Here is a 19,207-nt window from a genome sequence, read left to right as displayed (position 1 = left end):
ATTTATATTAACTTTTTATAATTTTTAATTATTCACAATTAGAGATATTAAAAATTGAATAAGTGCATTGAATAGAGTGAAATTGAACTTAGAAAAAGTCAAGCATGAATGAGATAAAATCAGTGTATCTTTTGGAGAATTGAATCTTCCGGTGGCTTTCGCTTAGTTTATCCTACAATCTTATAACTAAATAAGTAATACTCTATTGTCTTTTTTTCTCATTTAGTGTCTGCATAATTTAAAATTTAAATTTTAGTATTTCTAAGCTCTATATCTCATAAATAAAAAAATAGTATTCACTCTCTTAGCCTACCTTATAATAAAATATAGTATTTAATTTTTATAATTTTTCTGTTTCATGAAAAAATAATTAAAAGTGCAATATAAAAAAATTATACATCAAAACCAATCTGACATAATCCCACATTATTAATAAATATGAATGCTATCATTAATCATGTTAACATACGAAATGATTAATCTTTTACTACATGAATCGAATTATAAATCAACTCGTCGCATGAATTTTAAAAATACTCATTTATCTAACTGAATTTACTATATTACATAAATTAAAATGAGAGCATTTTAAATGATGTAGCGAATTTTAGAAAACGGAGAGTAAAAAGCAATTTTTGTTCTTAGTAGTCAGTAATAAGTAAATCTAACCTATTATCATTCACAAATTCTCTATTAGGCTGACTCGTGTACATTTAGCGATTACAATTTAAAATGATCAATTACAGAAAAAGACTGCCGATGATGAAACGGTCTTATACAAGACAAACTGATTATTTATTCACAACCCAAATCAGGTTTCACCATTAAAAAATGGTCAGAACCAAGATGACAGACAAATGAATGCATAAAAATCAGAAATTGTATCCATCATAATAGAAGTAGCATTTACTTTCCCAATTTAGTTTCAAACAATACAACAAATAGACTGACTCACAAGAATGCCATATTAAGAGACTTAAATGAATAGTATCAAGGGACCCCCACTTCAAGAACCTGCTTCCTGTGGAACAAACCCACAAAAAACACCAACTTATGTACTCCTATTAAATATATATACTCCTCTATCTCCTTAACTAATTTTACAAGATGTGAATGATTAGAAGTTTGGATGTAGAAACTATTGTTCACAGGATACCCTTCTCAATTGGGCAAGGAAGTAGGTTAACATCGGTTACTTCAATGAATGAAATAACTTTCTGCAAGCATCCAGCGTGTGTTTCAGAGCCAACTAAGATAGATATGGAGTTTTGAATGTAAACCCAAGAGAGGTGTCGGAATTTGGAAGGAAGAAGAAAATGTTGTTTCACCATCCCTGCCATGTCAAGTAATCATACTGTAAAGATAGACACAACCGAAAGTGTCGGAATTGGTGAATTCTTGAGATTGACGAAGGAAGAGTTATTGATTACTTTTTTACATAAAACGACATTGTCTTACCAGAATCAGTATGGCTCAGCTTTGATCGGGAACTATTGTAGATGTAACAACTCTACATGAGATCAGTGCCAACTGGGTCGACGAGAAAATGGAATGAAAGCGTTTTCTGGCTCATTGGCAACAATGTCGTTTCCCATATCTGATATTTTACATTTTGTTGACATCAGGTCATTGTTGAAACAGTAGGGGTATTGCAAATAATTATTGGAAGCTTAGTAATAAACATTGACGCAGCATTGATATGTATTAATAAGACAACTTAAACAATTGCTTACATGTTTGTACTCTGAACTTTCCAAGAAGATCTTTTGAGCTTCAACTGCAAGTTAACAGAACTATAGTCAACTCCAAGTTTGCTTAATCAGAAACCACAGAAATGTAAAATAACTGACCTGAGCGGAATCTAATCACTATAGCGTGAGTGTACTCCTTGCTCTCAGAGTTAAAATTGCTACCTGAAAAGAACACAGAAAGGTTATTACGCGTACATACACATACAAAGAAATGGTCCTAGCTTTGCTGGTGAAATAGAAAGTGTTTTCATATGGACATGGAAGCATTCCCCCATACAAAAGTTCTGAATGTTGGTAATTTCAAAGAAAGGTTTCATGTTTTTCAGAGGAATGCATCAGGCTCAAAGCCCTAAAACTACACCTTGAGTGGACTGAACAATCAAGGATGGAAATTCAGAGGCCAAGTTTGCAAGAGAAGCTAATGCATCTTCTGCTGGTCCATTTAAGGCGTTCTCATGCAACTTAATCAGAAGCATGAGCTCCACTCCGTAGTGAAACTCCTGTTACCAAGGTAAATTTTTGTCAAACTAGCAACCACAATAAAAAAAATAATCATTTATCCATCTAAGAAGATTTATATATTAAGAAAATTCCCTAAAAGGCCTCGGATTTATAAAGAATGAGAGTATAAGGAAAATGACATCAAACATAAGTATTTCAAAAGTGATGAAGTAAATGCAAACCTCTCCTTTCCGAAATATGGCAAGAATATCGTCTTCTACATCAGATTCAAAATCCACACACAGCATTTCCTGTTTAAATGCAACAGTTTCATTCAAATTGCTGTCGGCAATTCCATTGAAAAGTCCACACAAAGCATAGCGACACAGCAATAGGAATGAAAGGAAAAGTAAATAAAAAAGCTATGAAATTTACATTGCAGTGCATACTTTACAGTAAGGTGTAACATGCTCCTTAAGGACACGCAAATACATATGATTGTCATAAAATTTTGCAAGGTCTTCCTTTCTTTGGAAACGCATGAATACACCGTGGCTGTAATTTTGAGGATTTTGATCTGAGGTCCGTCCTACAGGAATATATAGAATAACTTCCAAGTAAAACATATGACTAGCATAAAGTAACTATGGAAGCTGTCGCTCTTACCGACTAAAACAATTTAAAAACAGCATAAGATTTGGCAAGGTTGGTTTAATTATCTTGGGACATTATGAAGGCAAGTTATAAGCTTCAGGCTTTATTCACAGTAAACTGTCCACTATAAAGCTCATTATAATAGTTTATACCAACCCAGATGACACGATTCAATTTAATATAAGCAGTTCAAACATAATGTACTCTTATTTTCATAAAATTGTACTATATGCATATACCCCTATTAGACACAAAAATCTAAAAAATGAGCAGCCAAAAGAAAAGAGTAACTAAAACAAATTTAATCAAAAGATATTATTTCCTTTGTTTTGCCAATCAAACCATAACAGATAGAAAATGCAAAGAAAAAGACATACATTGCATGACATCGATATGTTATAATGTTTAATTGTTCAATTACCTAAAGATATTGCAACTATGCCAGCCATGTGATACTGGGTTGTATAAAGGTAATCCAACATGTCCTTCTCTTGCTCATCCGACAAATCTTCTTTAGCTTTTAGTAAGCATAAATGTTCCACAACTTTCCTGTAATACAATTAAGGACACAATCACAAAACTTAGATTTCTGTGTCTTTCGTATCAAGGTATGCAAAGTGAAGGTTAACTACACAACAATTAGCAGAGAACAGAACACTATGATAATGTGACCTATGCAAACAACAAAGGGTTAACTTCTAAAAGTTTTTTATTGCTCCTTAGTCTTTGCCATATCGCTTCACCAAGCAAAATGAACCCACTATTATTTACAGCTTCACAATCTTATTTATGGCTTGGAAGTAAAATATGTTGCACTCCTCGCAATTAATAATATTCCTACCAATTTTTATCATTCTATGTATTCCAAATCTTAACTATTTCTAGTAAGTTAGTCTCATCATCCAATTGAATGTTTTAAGAAAGATGACTGGAACCAAGAAGAAAAGAAGTTAGCATCTCCAGTTCAATGAGATCAAAATATGCAACACCACTAAAAAGTGGATATACTTCAAATAATTGAAGCTAGTTATATTTCTTTGAATGAAAAATGAATTTCAACAAAAAAATGGAAGAGAATAAAAAATTTTCCTAAATTTCAAAAAGGGAACCCAAGTTTTCTTTCAAGAACTGAACCCTTTTCTCGCGAGATGCTTGCACTTCACCTATATTCTCCGCACTAAATTGACCACAAGTTCAAATAAGGTGAAAAAAACACTCAAACTCTTCACCTCTAAATCTCTCTCTAAATCCGTTTCTCTCTTTGCTCGCCCTTGCTTGCCTTCCAATCTTCATTTCGTCACGTGGGCAAACAAAATCTAACAATCCAAGTGACTCCAACTACATGTGGTACCCAATGTTTTCTTTTCTAAGGAACGTTATAAAACAAGTTTACAACCAATAACAAGAAAACACATAAATCAATCAAAAATTTTAATTTCACTTGAAGAAGGATTATGTTCACAATATTTTCTTTCTATAAAACAAAACCCTAGTCTTCTTCCTTGTGCCCTTTCATCCATCAATTGCATTGATTCAACAATAACATTCCATTGTGCCAATGCCAATGAAGGGTTCCCACCTAAGGGGGTTTGAAGGGATCAAATATATGCAATCATATCGTTCTTAATGATAGCAAAGAGGCTATTTTTGATTGACCTCATCTTCACGTATATAAAAAGTGACATGATTAGCGAGTCATTTAACATACTTAGTTCATTATCAACTGCTTTGTAACAATTTATTACTCCCATATCATTGAGATTGGGACATTATATTAATCAATGTGACAACTTTTGAGAGAAAAATATTGCAATCTCAATGGGAAGGAATGTGTACTCCCTTCTAATCTAATCAAATGCCGAATTTGAAACTGCACAGCTTTCCAAAACAGGGGACCACATGGAAGAAGCCAATTGCGTATATAGTTAAACTCCATAAGGGCACGCGTAAGGAAAAAAGTTAGGCAAATAAGAAAATGAGACATTTGATTTGAATAAGCCAAACAGGAAATGACATTTGATTTGAAGAGGCCGAAAGTGGAAATGAGGATTTGGTTAGAATAGGAGATTAGGAGTATAAACTAAATGTAAGAAATACCCTTAATTGTCATGCAAGCTGTAAAAAATAATCTTAAATGAACAGGTATTCACTGAAATTCAGACTAAAACAACAAATCAAACACTTGGAGCAGATTACCTACCTTTTTCTTTCGACATTGTAACTTGAATTCTGCGATGAAGAAGCCAAACATACAGCTCTACTTTTTCTCACTTTACCCCAATGCTTCTTTACGAGACCTACATTCACCCTCTAATGATTATGTAACTGTAACAAGCAGAAATCAATTTTCACATCAACCCTAAAAATTAAATGTTGGGAAAAGAATAAAACATGGAATTTCCAATTCCCTTCCTTTTGGGTATTTTAATATAACTTCACTAGGAACAAAAAAGTTGCATAATTAAAGTTGAAGAGTGGGATTAGGGTTTTACTTACTGTAATATTGAGGAGAGATTTTACCAAGAAAATTACATGGTATAGTCAGAACAGAGGAGGAATGGCAGAGGTTGGTAGTTTGGTGATGAACCCTAATCATCCTTCTTCCACTATGTGTGTGTTAGGAGTGTTGGCATAAATGGATGGAGGGCAGATTGCCATCGCTTTGGCGCCTTAATCTTGTTGCCCTTGCCAAAACAGATATATTGTTTGTGAATGAAGTTTAGCAAAACCAGGGTCAATATGGTCTTTTACTTGTAAAGATTAAGTAAAGAGTAGAGGAGTTCATTGGACTTCTAAGTCAGCTACTTTGAGTCGGTTTAAAGTCGGCTTTTGTGTTGCGTCCATGTTTCTTTTTACATATTATCTTTGTTTTTTATTGATAGTTACACTCACTAAAAAAAACTCATATTCATATAAAAGGGTAAAGTGTAGCTATTAATTACTCCAAATGTTTAATTTGTCGTTTGAAGTGATAGAAAATGCTTAAAACAAACATGATGATCTGATATAGATTCGACATATAAGTTGGAAGCATATTATGTATTAGTTGTTCAGATTAGCAAATCATCAGATAAAGTGTCAAGCCAAATTTACAAAGAGTTTTGGTAGGTATGAATATGGAGAGAACATATGTATGAAAAGTACGTACCGCACCCATTTTATTTTTTTTCAGGTTTTTAAACCTATAAATTGTTAACTTATGAATCGTTTGCAAGTGGATTTTTAATTTTTTGTTTTTTTGAAATGAGCTTGAAAAATGTACTCATAGATCCGCTGACGAAAAAACATATTCGAAATGAAATGGTACAAATCAGGAAAACCGGGAAAACATTTTAAAGTACACGTGGACATTCGATCCGATTGAACTACTTCATATACTATTAATTTAATAATTTAATATAATTTAATTTAATTTAGAGTCTTTGACTAATCAATTCCCCATTTTCTCATTTATTTCTCTCTCTACATTAAAAGAGTTGCTCAATCCAGACAAACAATAAACGAGGGAAAGCTATTAACTCTTTTAATGGTGTCGAAGAAGACATCAGATTGGCCTCCTCCTGGTTGGAAGGAAAAAATTAGGGTTAACTATGGACGCAAGATTAAGGTATGCTGTCGCCATCATTCTACTTTTTTTTTTTTTGCTATTATGGTTTGTTTTTGCAATTATTAAATTAGGGTTTTTTGTTTGCTGACATTTAGGGCTTTTTCCCCTCCGATTTTGTTTTTTTTTTTTATGTAGTATATAATCATTGTGATCAACTAATTGAAGTTTTAAACTTGTGATACATTCATGCATGTAAGAGAATTTAGCTGCTATCGAACTTGATTTGTGATGGTTGAGTTAGTTAATTGTTTATGAAGTTGACCTGAATTAAAGAGCGATAGGAACTACTACATTAGTTGATTTTGTTTTTAGAACTTGGAATGAAGTGAAGCAATTTGAGTAAGAATCATCTTTAGGTCATGCTTGGATTGAGGGTAGGTAGATGTGGATTTGAAAGTGAAAATGAAGGAATGAGATTAAAATGCTACGCTGAAGATAAAAGGAAAGGGGATATTATTACCCTTATTTTGGGTAGAGGAGTGAATATTCTAATCCATCCCATTAGAGTAAATATTTATCCCTAAAATTTTAAAAGTGATACTTTCATACCTCCTTCACCATTACATTCCAACCACCTTTACACTAATCATATATTTAGAATTTTATATTCTAATAGTCGTTTTCTTAATGTAACTTATATTTCCCTCATAAATTTTTACTCTATCCAAGTATCCAACCATGACCTTAATATACTGGGGGAAACGATTTTGGGGTGGGGTTTTTATAAGTTATGTAAGATTACATTGGTATCCAAGGTTCTAACTGGTAATGGTCAGAGCTGGCGTTAGACTGAGGTTTGGAGGTTCTAGGTAGTGACTGAAATTTCTGTAATAGTAAAATGGTAATTTGGGTTCTGGGAGGACAGTGTGAGAGCTTTGGTTTTGTTAGTTTGTTATGGATTCTTGGTAGTCACTGGTAGTTATGTAACAGTGGATTGGTAAGTCAAGGTCTTCTTGGACACGTTAAGAGCTTCTGCTCATTTAGACTAAGTTTTGCAACTTCTGGTTAGTCGGTGTAAGAAATTTAAATTGCAAAGATTAGATTGCTTATTTTGTGTCTAATTGGACATGGAAAGAGCTTTTATTATGTTAGAATGAGTCTTGGAGCTTCTTGGTAGTCACTGAAAGTTAAGTAAGAAGGGTTTAACAAGAAACGGGTAAGAACTGAGAGCTACTATCCAGTCATTCCTGCTGGATTGAAATTGAAGTTCTAGTTAGTCACTGTACTGCTCAAGTGGTGCGTTGTTTTGAAATTATCTCAAACTTTTTGAAAGTTTTGGGTTTGCGAGACTATGTCAATCAAGGCTCATGAACATTCATTCAACTTTTATAAGAATGATATCCTCCTAGCTATTTGAAGGTGTTGCCATTCTTCCCGTGTCACAGCTTATGGATATATGAAGTTCTTCACATGTTTGAGTGACCCATAATTTTGGTGGTTGTTGATGAATATTGAAGTTTAGCCCTTCTCTCTATCCATGCATGCCGTCATTGATGATGCATAACCATGTTTTAGGGTTTTGCTAGGGTACAAACAACAAATCTTGATATTAATACTTGTTCTATGAGTAGTATGATATACTGTCATTTTGGGAATTGCTAAGGTGTCATGAGAAGAAGGATAATATTAAGAACTTAATTTATAATTCCATTGATTATCATATCTGACAGAGAAACTGATGTTTCATAAGTAGATTATATGTTATGTAGAGTTCAGCCTCTTGTACTCGCAATGTTTTTGATTTTTTTAATCCCATGACCATGTAAACAATCAATGTATTAAAGCTATTTTTAAGCCCTTTTCAATGTGTGCTTTTGTTTGTAATTGTTAGGAAGTAGCATTTTAGCCATTTTTTTTGGAATCTTATTTATGAGGAAGTATTTTTAAACATACTAGGCAGAACTTTAGAAAACGAAAATTGTGGAAGCCGCTAATATTTACTTTTTTAAGCTTTCAGTTTTGTTAATGTGTAAAGCTTGTTCATTAAGCAATTTGCAAAGTTTTGTTTGGTTTGTGTATTAAGAAAATAGTACTAATATATAACTAGAATTAACCATCTTTTTAACATTTCCTTGAGTCTCTTTGGTTTAATTGACAGTTTTAGTGCTGTGATAAACTGAAATTGTCATACTTATATAACAAGAAAAGTTTCTAATTTTTCTTCCCCCTTTTTTTTATGTAAGCTTTTCTTTCCATACTTCCATCCTTGACAAAGCCAAATAGTTTTTACACTGTAGAAAAGTTTCTGGAAAGTGTTCTTTGCATATGCAATTTCTTCATTACACCTATGTTTTCTAATTCTGTCCGTGTTTCCCATTCCTTTTAGGCCATAAAGGACACAATAACTATAGTATTGCATATGGTCCGTCTACAACACAATAATATATGAAAGCCTCATTGTCTACTGAGTTTATTTTGTGGTGTACACCTGTTAGGCTCTTACATACTAATAGCATAGGGTAAATAAGTATATTGAAGCTTCTCGCAATCTATAGTTAGAGAGAATATTAATCTGTATTATACTTTATATTTGTACTTTTGGAGCTACCATATATTTTGTAAATATAACATTGTTCCTGATTTACAGTGCTACATCAATTCAAAAACACATATAAAATTATATTCAAAAGCTGCTGTGCTTCGATGCATTGAAGATGGTAGCGTCAGTAACAAAAAGTCTCCTTTAAGTGAGCATGCTAAGAAGAGTTCTGTATGATCCTTATCTCATGTGTGTTATTCGTGTTCTATTTTTATATTTTCTGACTGGATGATTTGATTTCATGTGTGTAGCTTGTCCAAGCAAATGATTCCGAGTGGTTACCCACTGGTTGGGTCATAGAAAGGAGAATCCGTAAGAGTGGCGCCAGAGTAGGAACAGAGTATAAGGTACCATACTTGTGATCATGGAAGATATATCTTTAGCTTGTTTCTTTTTTCTTAACAGTCGTGGCCTTTGGCTTGCATTTAGAATTTTTTGCTTGTGAAACTTTGTTCATGTTTAGAAATTCCATTGGATGCCTCTATGGCAACATTTATGGATGGTGCTTCTGTTGATAAGTACTATATTTATGCTGCTGAAGATCAGACCTTGGTGATGAAAAATTGATTTTTTTTAAAGCTTATTGTGAGGTGAAGAGTTTATTTTCATCATTGTCGATAAACATTTCCCTCTGTTGCTAAACTCTGGATTTCATACAAGTCTGAAATAGATACTTGTTTGTATATGGAAAATGTTCCCCATAGAATTTATGTAACAGACACTGCTTTGTGTTTGGTAAATGTTTCCTGTGTAAGTGTTTTAAGACAGGTCCTCTGTGTTTTTTAGCGAAAATACTTTCCCTGCGTTCCTTACATCATGTTTGGATAAGATATAAAAAAGGGGAGGGAGAGAAAGAAAGATACGAGAAGGGAAGGGGATTTGAAGGGAGAAGAAAAGCTATTCCTTTTTTTGGATAAAAAAAAGAAGAGCAAAGGAAAAGGCTTAGAGTTGTTCCCAATCCAGAGCCTCTTCCTCTGTTGGTGATGTCTTGCGTCAAAGTTATTTTGTTATCCTTTGATTGTCCCTTCTTCAGCCAAGGAATTGCTGACATAAATGTCGACTCTGATATACTGTGTTCACTTGTGGCTGTTAACTTATATCTATTGGATCAGATAGATTAAGTTTTTTTTTCTAAAAAAGCTGCTTGATGTGAAACTACATTGTGGGCTGTAATCGTATTTGTTTCCAAATCTCTACAAAGGTGGAATTTTTCTTAGGAACTGAAGGAAAAGTTTCTCTCCATTTTGCTCAAATTCTTGATATGTCATATTGTCATCCAAACACGGGAATATATGGAGCCCTTCCCTCCTCGTTGTCACTTTTCAAAATGAAATAACAACTTGAAGGATCATTTGGAGAAAAAGGGAGTAAAATATGGTTGGTCATTCTTGAAGGGTTATTGATATGTTAATCAAGAAGAGCACTAGCATGGTTTGGTTGGACTTTGCAGCAAGTTATGTAAACCTTAATCCTTCAAATTTCAGACATTTGTACATCTTGATGAGTAGTTGCAAAGGAAGATATTTGTACTTGTTATCTTTTGTGAGTCATAAATTGGCTCTTTTTTATATTCCCGTAAACAGCTTGTACCTTTTATCTTTTCTGAATGCTAATTGTATGTTTATTTTCCCTAGACTAGTTGATGCCTAGTCTTTTACGCCAACCCGCTTTTCTATAAAGCACAAATTACATGCTTATAATGCATAATGTAATTATGTCTTTGGCTTTTTGCAGTGTTTTATTGATCCATCCTCTGGAGCTAAATTCTTCTCAAAACCTGAAGTACTCCGGCATCTTAAATGTATAGCGGGCAATGCTGGATCATCTAGAGGGAAGGACAAGGGAGGCAGCAGGAAATCTTCCAGCAAGGTTGTTTCTTATTATTTGCAACTAAATGTTGTTTGACGTGGCTGTTCCAGCATATTGCAGCATGGTATTCTGCTGCACTTTGTATATACAATCAATCTTTACCTGCATTCCCTGTTTTGAACAATTTACCGTCGATCATGAATGATTTGTGGGAATTTATCTTAGATTTTTTTTATATGCCTGTCTTGCGATGTTATTTATTTTGATGTGATGATTTTTACTACTTTATTAGTGTGTGTGACTCTTGAATAGGATTAAAAAAATGTATTGAACTTTTTGTTATCTGTATAGTCATGAAATTTTTTAGTAATGACCCTGATTTCGCATTGTTGTTGAATTTCAGCAATTAGAAATTGTAAGTGTTTAAAGTTGCATAACTAACGTGCAAAAACGCCACATATTTTCTTTTCTCCCATGAATGAGTGTTGGGACTTGGTAGTCCTATTCATGTGGCTTTTAATGCTGCATTGAGTATAGTTTTAGCTAAAAGTTTGATCCTTTCCAAAGTTAGTTAGTTTAAGAAAATGTGAAGTTTTCTATTCACAATTTACTTGCAATATTAAGGAGTACTGTATGCATATTTCTGTTTATCTGAAATGCTTTTGTGTATTTTGTGCCAAGTGAAACTTGATTGTCCTTAAGATATATAACTAAATATGAGTTATCTATTTTGCTCTAGTGTTTCTTATGTGTGTGGATTTTCATTTTAGAGGTTAGTTGAGGCAACAAGTTCACACAAGTCGAATTCGGAGCCAAAGACGTCACAGATCTTGAAAACACCTGTTCGAAATAGTCTTTCTTCAAGAAAACGAAAGGTTGGCCTTCTTATTCATTTTTTTAAAAATTGAGAAAGTCTGCTTGATACAGTTTTTCTTTATTTTTTTGATTTAAAACTATTTCTAACTATTTCACAGCTGTGTCTTGGAAATGTTGTGTAGGTTGTAATTGAGAGGACCGCGGATGAAGGGTTGCCTCCTGGGTGGATCAAGGAAATGAGAATCAAAATGCTTGGCGATAAAATTATCAGGAGGGATCCAGTAAGTTAAACCTTTCGTATGAATTGCAGAAGGTTGCTTAGGATTGTAACATCATTGTGGTGTTTTTCTATGTGCAACTCTCATATTTCATAGCGTTATTTATTCAGCTTATAACTTTTTTGCCCACTTTTATTGCTAATTATGAATTAAATTATCACAGTTCTTTCTTGATCCTGCTAGTAGCCTGGTCTTTCGCTCAAAATTGGAAGTACTGCGCTATGTGGAGACGGGAGAGATCAGTAGACATGCATATCATAGGAGAAATCAAAACGTTATTGGAGAGGATTCTGCTGTTGGAACTACCTCTGTAAGACTTCTGTGATAATACTGAATATATTACAACTACCTCTCTGCTCCACTTTACCCCTTTCCCCAAACAAGATGTCCTCGAAGTTGGTTTCACTTTTAGAGCTTTATAATGCAAATTTGTGGGTCATTTGCATTTAAGTTCTTCAATGTTTGTTGGTCGCACTTGATGATTGCCTCACAGGGTTTGTTACCCCTCTTTTACAGGACATTTCTAATAAGGAAGCTTTTTATCTTAATCCATATATCACATGTTCTTTCTACTGGTGTTATTTTTCCAAAAATAATCTCAAGTAATATAAATATATGTAAGATCAAAGATACTTCATTTATTGATTTAGGTTGTTGGCTGTTTGACCATGTATCGACATAGGGACCTCTAATTCTTCAATGGAGAATAAACTCTTTGCTACTACAAGGGTAAAGTTGTATACATTCGAGGATCTGCCTAGGGGAGCCACTTTGCATTGTATTAATGGTATGCCGTTGAAGAAAGCCAGAAAGCCTGAGTAGTAATTAACAGTGGCTATGTTACTCTTGCTTGTACAATATTTAGTACAAGACTACATCCTAAAGACATCAAGTAGGGTTGGATGTCTTTAGTATGTAATCCTGTACCTTATGCATGTACAAGCATGAGTAACGTAGCCACTGTGAAAGGTATGAAGGTAAAATAGGAAATAGGTTTTAGAGCTCATTCATAAATCAGGGATCTGGTGAGAATTTTATCGCTAAGTGTGACTGACTAATCAATTTTCTGGCCTTCATATTATTGTTCAAGATAAACAGGTTGTCATACTGTTAATTTCTGCTCTGGTATATGTATTTGACACTTCTTTTTGGTCAAAATAAAGGGAATATGTTATATATTAGTTGAGCCAAACGCTTGAGCACATACATGCATGTGACTCGATACCTTAGTTTATTATCATAGTTATAACATACAAGTGATCAACATATAATGAAGAAGTGATTTCTCCTTTTCCCTGCACGACTTCCATTAGGAAGATGGTATCCTACAAGTTTATAATTTTTAGGAATTTCTCTATACTGTTCTGAATGAAACTAGTTTGAGTTTTTGTGAATATTTGTATTTAACTGAAAAGCTGATTTTGTTTTCTAACTTAAAGAGCTCTATTTATCTGATCTAAATTTCCTTAAGTGAAATAAGTTGAGGTGAGGCAACTTAAACACCCTCCTTGATATGAGTGTATGTAAGTTCAGGAAGAAATGGTTAGAGATCGTATTCGCTTTATATTTGAGTAGATTGAAAAGCTTCAAATGTTTCAAGGAGTTTCTGTTGGTACTTTTGATGTAATTTTTTTAACACTTTTGATGTAATTACTAGCGAACATTTCAACTTCAAACTTCGCAAAGATATCTTTTAAATTACTTATTAAATATCCATTTGGTTTTTTCTAATAGATTCTCCATTCTTTTGAGGTGTTTGCTATTGTGAGTTAATGCTGATTTAAATTGTAGTAATGCTGAATGTAAAAGAGCTGTTCACAATGCCTACTTATTCGCTATCCTTAGGCGAAGGGAAAGTTCCCATGGAGAACCTTGTTGTAATTTACCTCAAGTACAATGGCTTTACGATATCAGCAAGAAGTGGAGTACTGTGTCTATTTAGCAACGTTTCTGATCTGTTCTATATAATTTAAGTTCATTGTTTTGCCGTTTTGTGGCATAAGAGCTATTTGCCGTATGTGAGTTTCCAATTAATTGAGGATGCTTTAGGTATTTGTTATTTGTTATGGTGAATCTTAGTAGGAGATCTGTTGATCTCTTCTGTATGGTATTCTTAGTAGGAGACCTGTGTGATCTCTTATGTATGGGTACATACTTTCTGATATTATGCTTTCTTTTGTTTTGTTAGACATCTTCAGCTAAAAGGAAGGAGACAACGGACAGCAAGATCAGAAAACAGCGTTTTGCCAAAAAGGGATGTAGTGAACAAAGTATTCAAGCACTGACTGAAACTGGAGACAATGAAGAATCTGGAAGCAGGAAACATAAATATCCCATTAGAGTTAGGCGACCACCTTCCGCTAGTGTTCCTAACCGGACGACCGTGTCACCTGAATCAACCAGCAATTCCCAAGTGGCAAATCCATTGCTGGACAAGGATCCTGCTATTAGGGACACTGTAGGTATGATCAGATTTAAACCCCCAGAAGTCCAAGAGGCTGATGTAAAAGATGCCATTCCTCAAAAGAGTGAGTCCTCATCTCCTTCAAGGGGTGTATTGCCCGAGGAGAACCCTGTTGGCGTTGCCATACAAAATGGCAATACTGGGAAAGCTCAGACTGGCAAAAGGAAAGCAAAGGGTGGGAAAATGCCTTCTCGGTCCTCTAAACGACTTGCTGGTGTTGATGCTGAAGTGTTGTACCTCACAATACCCATTGAACATGCTCTTCGATCCATAACTAGAAAGCCTTCCAGAACTAAACCCATTCCTAGTTTAGCATCAATTCCAGTTGAATTACAGAAAAAGGACCAGGATGTTGATAGCAATAAATTAATAGTGGATGCACTTCAGGCCACAAGTAAAAAGTCCTTCAGCACTGTGGAATCGGTCCTTAATGAGTGTCATGAACATCAGGTTTTGGATATGCAAAATGAGCTTGCATCTCGAGAAGTAAAGCATGATACAGTTGATGTAAAAACATTGCCTGCTGCTCAAGCAGAAAAACCATTAAACAAGGTTGACGACCCAAAATTCCAAGAAGAAAAACATTCTACGCTAGATTTCGAAGCAAAAAGTGTGCTTTGTACAAATGGAGAACAACCTTCGAACAACAGTGATAACTTAAAATTGCAAGAAGAACAACGCCGCACACTTGATGTCGACTTAGAAACTGTGCTCTCAACTCAAAAACCATTGAACAAGATTGATCACTTGCCATTTCAAGAAAAGAAACTCTCATTTGATATGAATACAGTATTTGATATGGATTCGGTTGATAACTTTGTAAGAAAAGATCCCATTTTGGTTGATCTCAATGATCTGCAGTTGGAGGCTCCGCCTGGCTTCTCCGGTAAAACAAAAGTGCAATCAATAACAACAAAGCAATCACTAGAGCACTCAATGGGTAACTTGCTGAAGGACAAGGTTGAGACTGTTCCAAAGGGGAAATTGATCCTAGAAGAGCGATCACAGGAGAAACTGGCGAGCAGTCAAACTGAGCAGCCACAATCTGAATTCGGCTTTTCAGCACCCTTGTGGTCTGATCCATGCCTTGATTTTGCATTCAAAACTCTTACAGGTGCAATACCATTCGATGATAATCTAGCTATACAGGACTATATTCAGTATCAAAGCCGCACTTCTGAACCGCCAGCACAAACATGTGCTCCCAGCTGCTTGAAAAATAACGAAACAAAAGCGGTATCCCAGTTGCCAGAAGACGTAAACTTCCCCAATTCGAATGGTTTTGGCTCATCAGAAACAAAGCAGGTGAAGAATAAATGATAATCTTAGAGCAGCTATTCTGTTGTAATTCTTTGTAGTATATAGTTAGTGTATCTTACCCAGTGGTTGCAACTTGCAACTAGATCAGTCCTAAGTCCTAACCATTGTAATATCTATTTGCTTATATTATTAGTTAGAATATCGAATGTAGCTTCTCACCGTGAAATTGTGGTTGTTTCGAATTGGCAAGTTAGGGCTCTGGTTGCTGTCCCCCATACAAATCTTTTTTTTCATACATAAGCTCCTGTCTGCTGCACCCATCACCTGCGACCCTAATCTTTTGGAATTAAGGTTGCTTTACGTTGTATGTATTTTCAGTTTGCTAAATTCTTGCATTACAATGAGTTTTTAATCTGTCCTTTTAAAGTTCATGTATGATCTCTTTAGAACTCAATGGATTTACCTACTCTTGTCCAATATTTTATCACATGTTGCAGCAGCAAATTTAACGAGATGAGAAACTGTTGAGTATAATTAGCTTATTAGAATCTTGATTCTGATCTACGATTAAAAATAGGTAAGCGATTCAGATTTTTAATGGGATGTTAATAATGGTAAGATCGTATGATCCTACCAAGATCAAGAACATGAGTGATATGATCATAATATGATTCTGTGATCCAAGATCCAATCCTACAAGGGTAGTCTCGATTATTAAAAGTTCTTATATTTTAGCTTTTACTTACATCTAAATACAAGTTAAAAATACACCGCCACCAAGATTATGAAAATTTATGTACATATTCTATCGATTTCAATCCTACCCTTATATTGATCCTAGGTATAGATCCTGATTCTAACAGCCTTGAGTATAACGTATTATAATCGAATCTGAATACTTTTATTTTGTTGGTTCAACTTATTCTAATCGATGATATTAATCTGGAGAAGAAACTTCAAATTTTAGCCTTGTAAGGAGGATAAAAAGGAATCAATTAAGTCATTCTCTCCATTGTTTGGAAATTTATTTTCATCATTTTTGACATGAAATATTAAAAGATTAGTAAGTAGTAATAATTATTATACTACATGAAACCAAAACAGTAAATTAAAGATGATTACAAGATCACATCCCTATAGAGTAAACAAAAGAGGGTGGGTGTTTGGATGGACTTGGTTGATTTATTTAAGAATCATGAAGAGTGTTTCCATCCACCATAGCTTTCTTCTTCTGCTTGCATTCCACGATCACGACGATGAGCCTGATTATAGAAAAACAGGAGATAAACATAAAAATCTTCATTACATTGATTGATTCATAAATCCACAGAAAAAAATTGCACATGTTGTCGCAATCGCGTGATAACGGTCGCAATCGTCACCTTGCAGTGTTACTACTTATTTTACGGACATCTTAATGTGAACTATTAACTTGAAATGTTTCGTTTCATATATAATTCAAAGTTTTCCATATTATATATATATATATATATATATATATATATATATATATATATATATGATAAAATTTATAATTTTAGTCCTTTTAAAATCTAATGGATATTCTTAAAAACTATATATTACTATTACTCCATAATTTCAAATTACAAGTTATGTAATAAAGTTTTGCGTAACAATTAGCTCAAAATCCGTTATAGAGTAGTCATTATATAACAAAACAAACTCATTAATGATCTTAACCAAAGTATTCAACTCCACATCTAAACCAAACAACAATGAACATTTTGTAAATGGTGAATACCTCGCGAGTAAAGGAGAGACCGACTCTGATCTGTCCACAAAATACTTGATCCTTGACCACATTGTATGATGTAGTTGGAATCCTCCCTTCATGTAAAGCTGCTTCCAATGGTATACTTAATTTCATACCAAGGTCATTACAAATCATCAGTTCTCCTAATTAAGCCTATAACATTTAAACACATACGGCCTGTTTGGTTATCGATACTAATTGGTGGTAATAAGAATACTTTGTAGTGTAAATTTTCATAACATATATCTTGTCAATTTTATGGTAACAAAAGTTTTATCAAAAATGTTTTTTTTCGCAATTTTCTATTACCATCTAATACCACATTTTCAAACGGTATGTATTGGAATGAATTTTAGTTTATGAAGAAAAAAAGATTGTTGAAGAAGAATAAGCATGAGCATTTAACTTGTGAAGAGATATTTCTACCAAAATTACATTATTTCAATTACCATTTCCACTGCTATTTAATACCGATTACCAAACGGGCCGATAATGTTGTACAAAACTCGGTTATTTCTGTTACTTACACAGCTTCTCCAACACAATCATCCTCAGTTCCATAATCACTGTCCATAATTTTAAGAATTAGATCAGCCCCTCCAGAATTTACATTGAACACAAAAGTCTCGTTCCATTCTGGTGTAGATCCTTGTCCTGCATACATGTATGATTAATTAACAGAAAAATATAATTGCATAATGTTTGATCTAAATCATAAATTTAGGGGTGGTTTCAAATATGTGCAAGGTATACTAAGAATCATATGGTATCTAAATATTAATTTATTTAGGTATTTGTTAAGTTATTTGTAAGGCCACAAAATGTCAAAAAATTTGGAAATTTGATGTGGTGAGTCCGAGTTTTTGGTTTTTATTTTGGGATTGATAAATATTTTTTTATTCTTGTGGTGAACTTAAGCTTCTAATAATTCCTCCTAGTAGACAAAAGGCTAATTAAGATTTTTGTTAAATTTACGTTATTATCACTCATGCAAAGGTTTTTTTTCATAAAAACAAAAGTCGCGATCATCCTTATGGAGCCCGTTTTCGAAAATCTATTTGAAATGCGTACCTTATTAACAAAGAACTTAATATTTTGTCAATCACACGAAAAGTTGAAACCTCAGAGTCACCATGCAGATTAAAAGTATGTTTGTCTATCACATAAAAAAGTCGAAAAATTTATATTTTCCACGTAAAATTTCCCAAAAAATTTATGTATTTTTGCTCCGTCCTTGTTCATCATTATAGGTTTATGAAATGTGGATTACCTGATGCAATGCTGCTTTTCTGCTTCTGGCTTCTATAATTGAGAATCACATACGGATCCATGTTATCTGCATATTAACAAGTTTTTATGTGAAAATTTTTGGATTTTTAAAATTGATAATGACAAAAGATTAAAGGATGTATGAACATACTTAGAAAATCTGTGTTTTCAAGACCTTTGGCATTAACAAGAACAACTTCTAATGTTCCTTGAGCCATTTCTATCTCCTAATTACAAATACTTGATCTGCAAAGGATTTTATTATTATTAATGTGTTTATTTAATGCATTACAAAACGAATTTTGAGAAATAACAAAGAAATTACTATTTATAGGACTATAGGAGCGTTATTGGTTTTTGTTATGTTGACATTTTGCCCATTCAAGGAGGATTTAAATCTAATTTTCTATGCAAAAACTCATAAGGGAATACCTTATTATGATGCGGGTGTTAATGGGCTGATCCAAATTAGAAAAAAATTAATTTTGACCTTAAAGATACTAATTCTAATGTTAAAGAGATCAATTCTGACATTAAAGTAATTA

At 33.6% G+C, this 19,207-nt stretch overlaps 3 protein-coding genes across 6 annotated transcripts; 1 reads left to right on the top strand and 2 right to left on the bottom strand.

Annotated features, from left to right (window-relative positions):
• Positions 1 to 884: 884 nt before the first annotated feature.
• LOC130804823 (uncharacterized) lies at positions 885 to 5,571 on the bottom strand. Of its 2 annotated transcripts, none has more exons than XM_057669435.1 (10): positions 5,343 to 5,571; positions 5,047 to 5,143; positions 3,268 to 3,395; positions 2,642 to 2,781; positions 2,435 to 2,503; positions 2,113 to 2,251; positions 1,851 to 1,913; positions 1,734 to 1,777; positions 1,459 to 1,597; positions 885 to 1,354 (listed from the first exon to the last, which is right to left on the bottom strand). In XM_057669435.1, the coding sequence occupies exons 1-9, from the start codon at positions 5,440 to 5,442 to the stop codon at positions 1,511 to 1,513; spliced, it is 867 nt and encodes a 288-aa protein (XP_057525418.1). In that variant the 5' UTR covers positions 5,443 to 5,571; the 3' UTR covers positions 885 to 1,354; positions 1,459 to 1,510. The 2 variants fall into 2 exon arrangements, with proteins under 2 accessions (XP_057525418.1, XP_057525417.1); XM_057669434.1 differs by having other exon boundaries at positions 885 to 1,333.
• A 680-nt stretch (positions 5,572 to 6,251) lies between these two features.
• LOC130804822 (uncharacterized) lies at positions 6,252 to 15,829 on the top strand. Of its 3 annotated transcripts, none has more exons than XM_057669430.1 (8): positions 6,252 to 6,453; positions 9,041 to 9,163; positions 9,244 to 9,339; positions 10,727 to 10,861; positions 11,572 to 11,676; positions 11,800 to 11,898; positions 12,059 to 12,205; positions 14,084 to 15,829. In XM_057669430.1, exons 1-8 carry the CDS (start codon positions 6,373 to 6,375, stop codon positions 15,677 to 15,679), a joined length of 2,382 nt encoding a protein of 793 aa, XP_057525413.1. In that variant the 5' UTR covers positions 6,252 to 6,372; the 3' UTR covers positions 15,680 to 15,829. The 3 variants fall into 3 exon arrangements, with proteins under 3 accessions (XP_057525413.1, XP_057525414.1, XP_057525415.1); XM_057669431.1 differs by having other exon boundaries at positions 6,313 to 6,453; positions 9,041 to 9,158; XM_057669432.1 differs by lacking the exons at positions 6,252 to 6,453; positions 9,041 to 9,163; positions 9,244 to 9,339 and having other exon boundaries at positions 10,788 to 10,925.
• Positions 15,830 to 16,671: 842 nt separating this feature from the next.
• LOC130804819 (elicitor-responsive protein 3-like) lies at positions 16,672 to 18,917 on the bottom strand. Its single transcript, XM_057669429.1, has 5 exons — positions 18,814 to 18,917; positions 18,664 to 18,729; positions 17,921 to 18,047; positions 17,382 to 17,496; positions 16,672 to 16,881 (listed from the first exon to the last, which is right to left on the bottom strand). Exons 1-5 carry the CDS (start codon positions 18,878 to 18,880, stop codon positions 16,813 to 16,815), a joined length of 444 nt encoding a protein of 147 aa, XP_057525412.1. The 5' UTR covers positions 18,881 to 18,917; the 3' UTR covers positions 16,672 to 16,812.
• Positions 18,918 to 19,207: the final 290 nt, after the last annotated feature.

Source organism: Amaranthus tricolor, chromosome 17, assembly GCF_026212465.1.
Source record: "Amaranthus tricolor cultivar Red isolate AtriRed21 chromosome 17, ASM2621246v1, whole genome shotgun sequence".
Classification (NCBI taxonomy): Eukaryota; Viridiplantae; Streptophyta; class Magnoliopsida; order Caryophyllales; family Amaranthaceae; genus Amaranthus; species Amaranthus tricolor.
This window is presented reverse-complemented; position numbering and strand designations above follow the sequence as displayed.

What these genes read in the sequence shown, in the direction of transcription:
- LOC130804823 (XM_057669435.1), bottom strand. Translation starts at nt 5,442, where the DNA reads ATGATTAGGGTTCATCACCAAACTACCAACCTCTGCCATTCCTCCTCT. An exon ending in CCATATTTCGGAAAGGAGAG is followed by an intron (nt 2,252 to 2,434) that starts GTTTGCATTTAC and finishes CCTTGGTAACAG; the next exon opens with GAGTTTCACTACGGAGTGGA. An exon ending in GATTGTTCAGTCCACTCAAG is followed by an intron (nt 1,914 to 2,112) that starts GTGTAGTTTTAG and finishes TGTTCTTTTCAG; the next exon opens with GTAGCAATTTTAACTCTGAG.
- LOC130804822 (XM_057669430.1), top strand. Translation starts at nt 6,373, where the DNA reads ATGGTGTCGAAGAAGACATCAGATTGGCCTCCTCCTGGTTGGAAGGAA. An exon ending in TTTCTTCAAGAAAACGAAAG is followed by an intron (nt 11,677 to 11,799) that starts GTTGGCCTTCTT and finishes AATGTTGTGTAG; the next exon opens with GTTGTAATTGAGAGGACCGC. An exon ending in CTGCTGTTGGAACTACCTCT is followed by an intron (nt 12,206 to 14,083) that starts GTAAGACTTCTG and finishes TTGTTTTGTTAG; the next exon opens with ACATCTTCAGCTAAAAGGAA.
- LOC130804819 (XM_057669429.1), bottom strand. Translation starts at nt 18,880, where the DNA reads ATGGCTCAAGGAACATTAGAAGTTGTTCTTGTTAATGCCAAAGGTCTT. An exon ending in TGAAAACACAGATTTTCTAA is followed by an intron (nt 18,730 to 18,813) that starts GTATGTTCATAC and finishes GTTAATATGCAG; the next exon opens with ATAACATGGATCCGTATGTG. An exon ending in GTCTCTCCTTTACTCGCGAG is followed by an intron (nt 16,882 to 17,381) that starts GTATTCACCATT and finishes TTCTATAATCAG; the next exon opens with GCTCATCGTCGTGATCGTGG.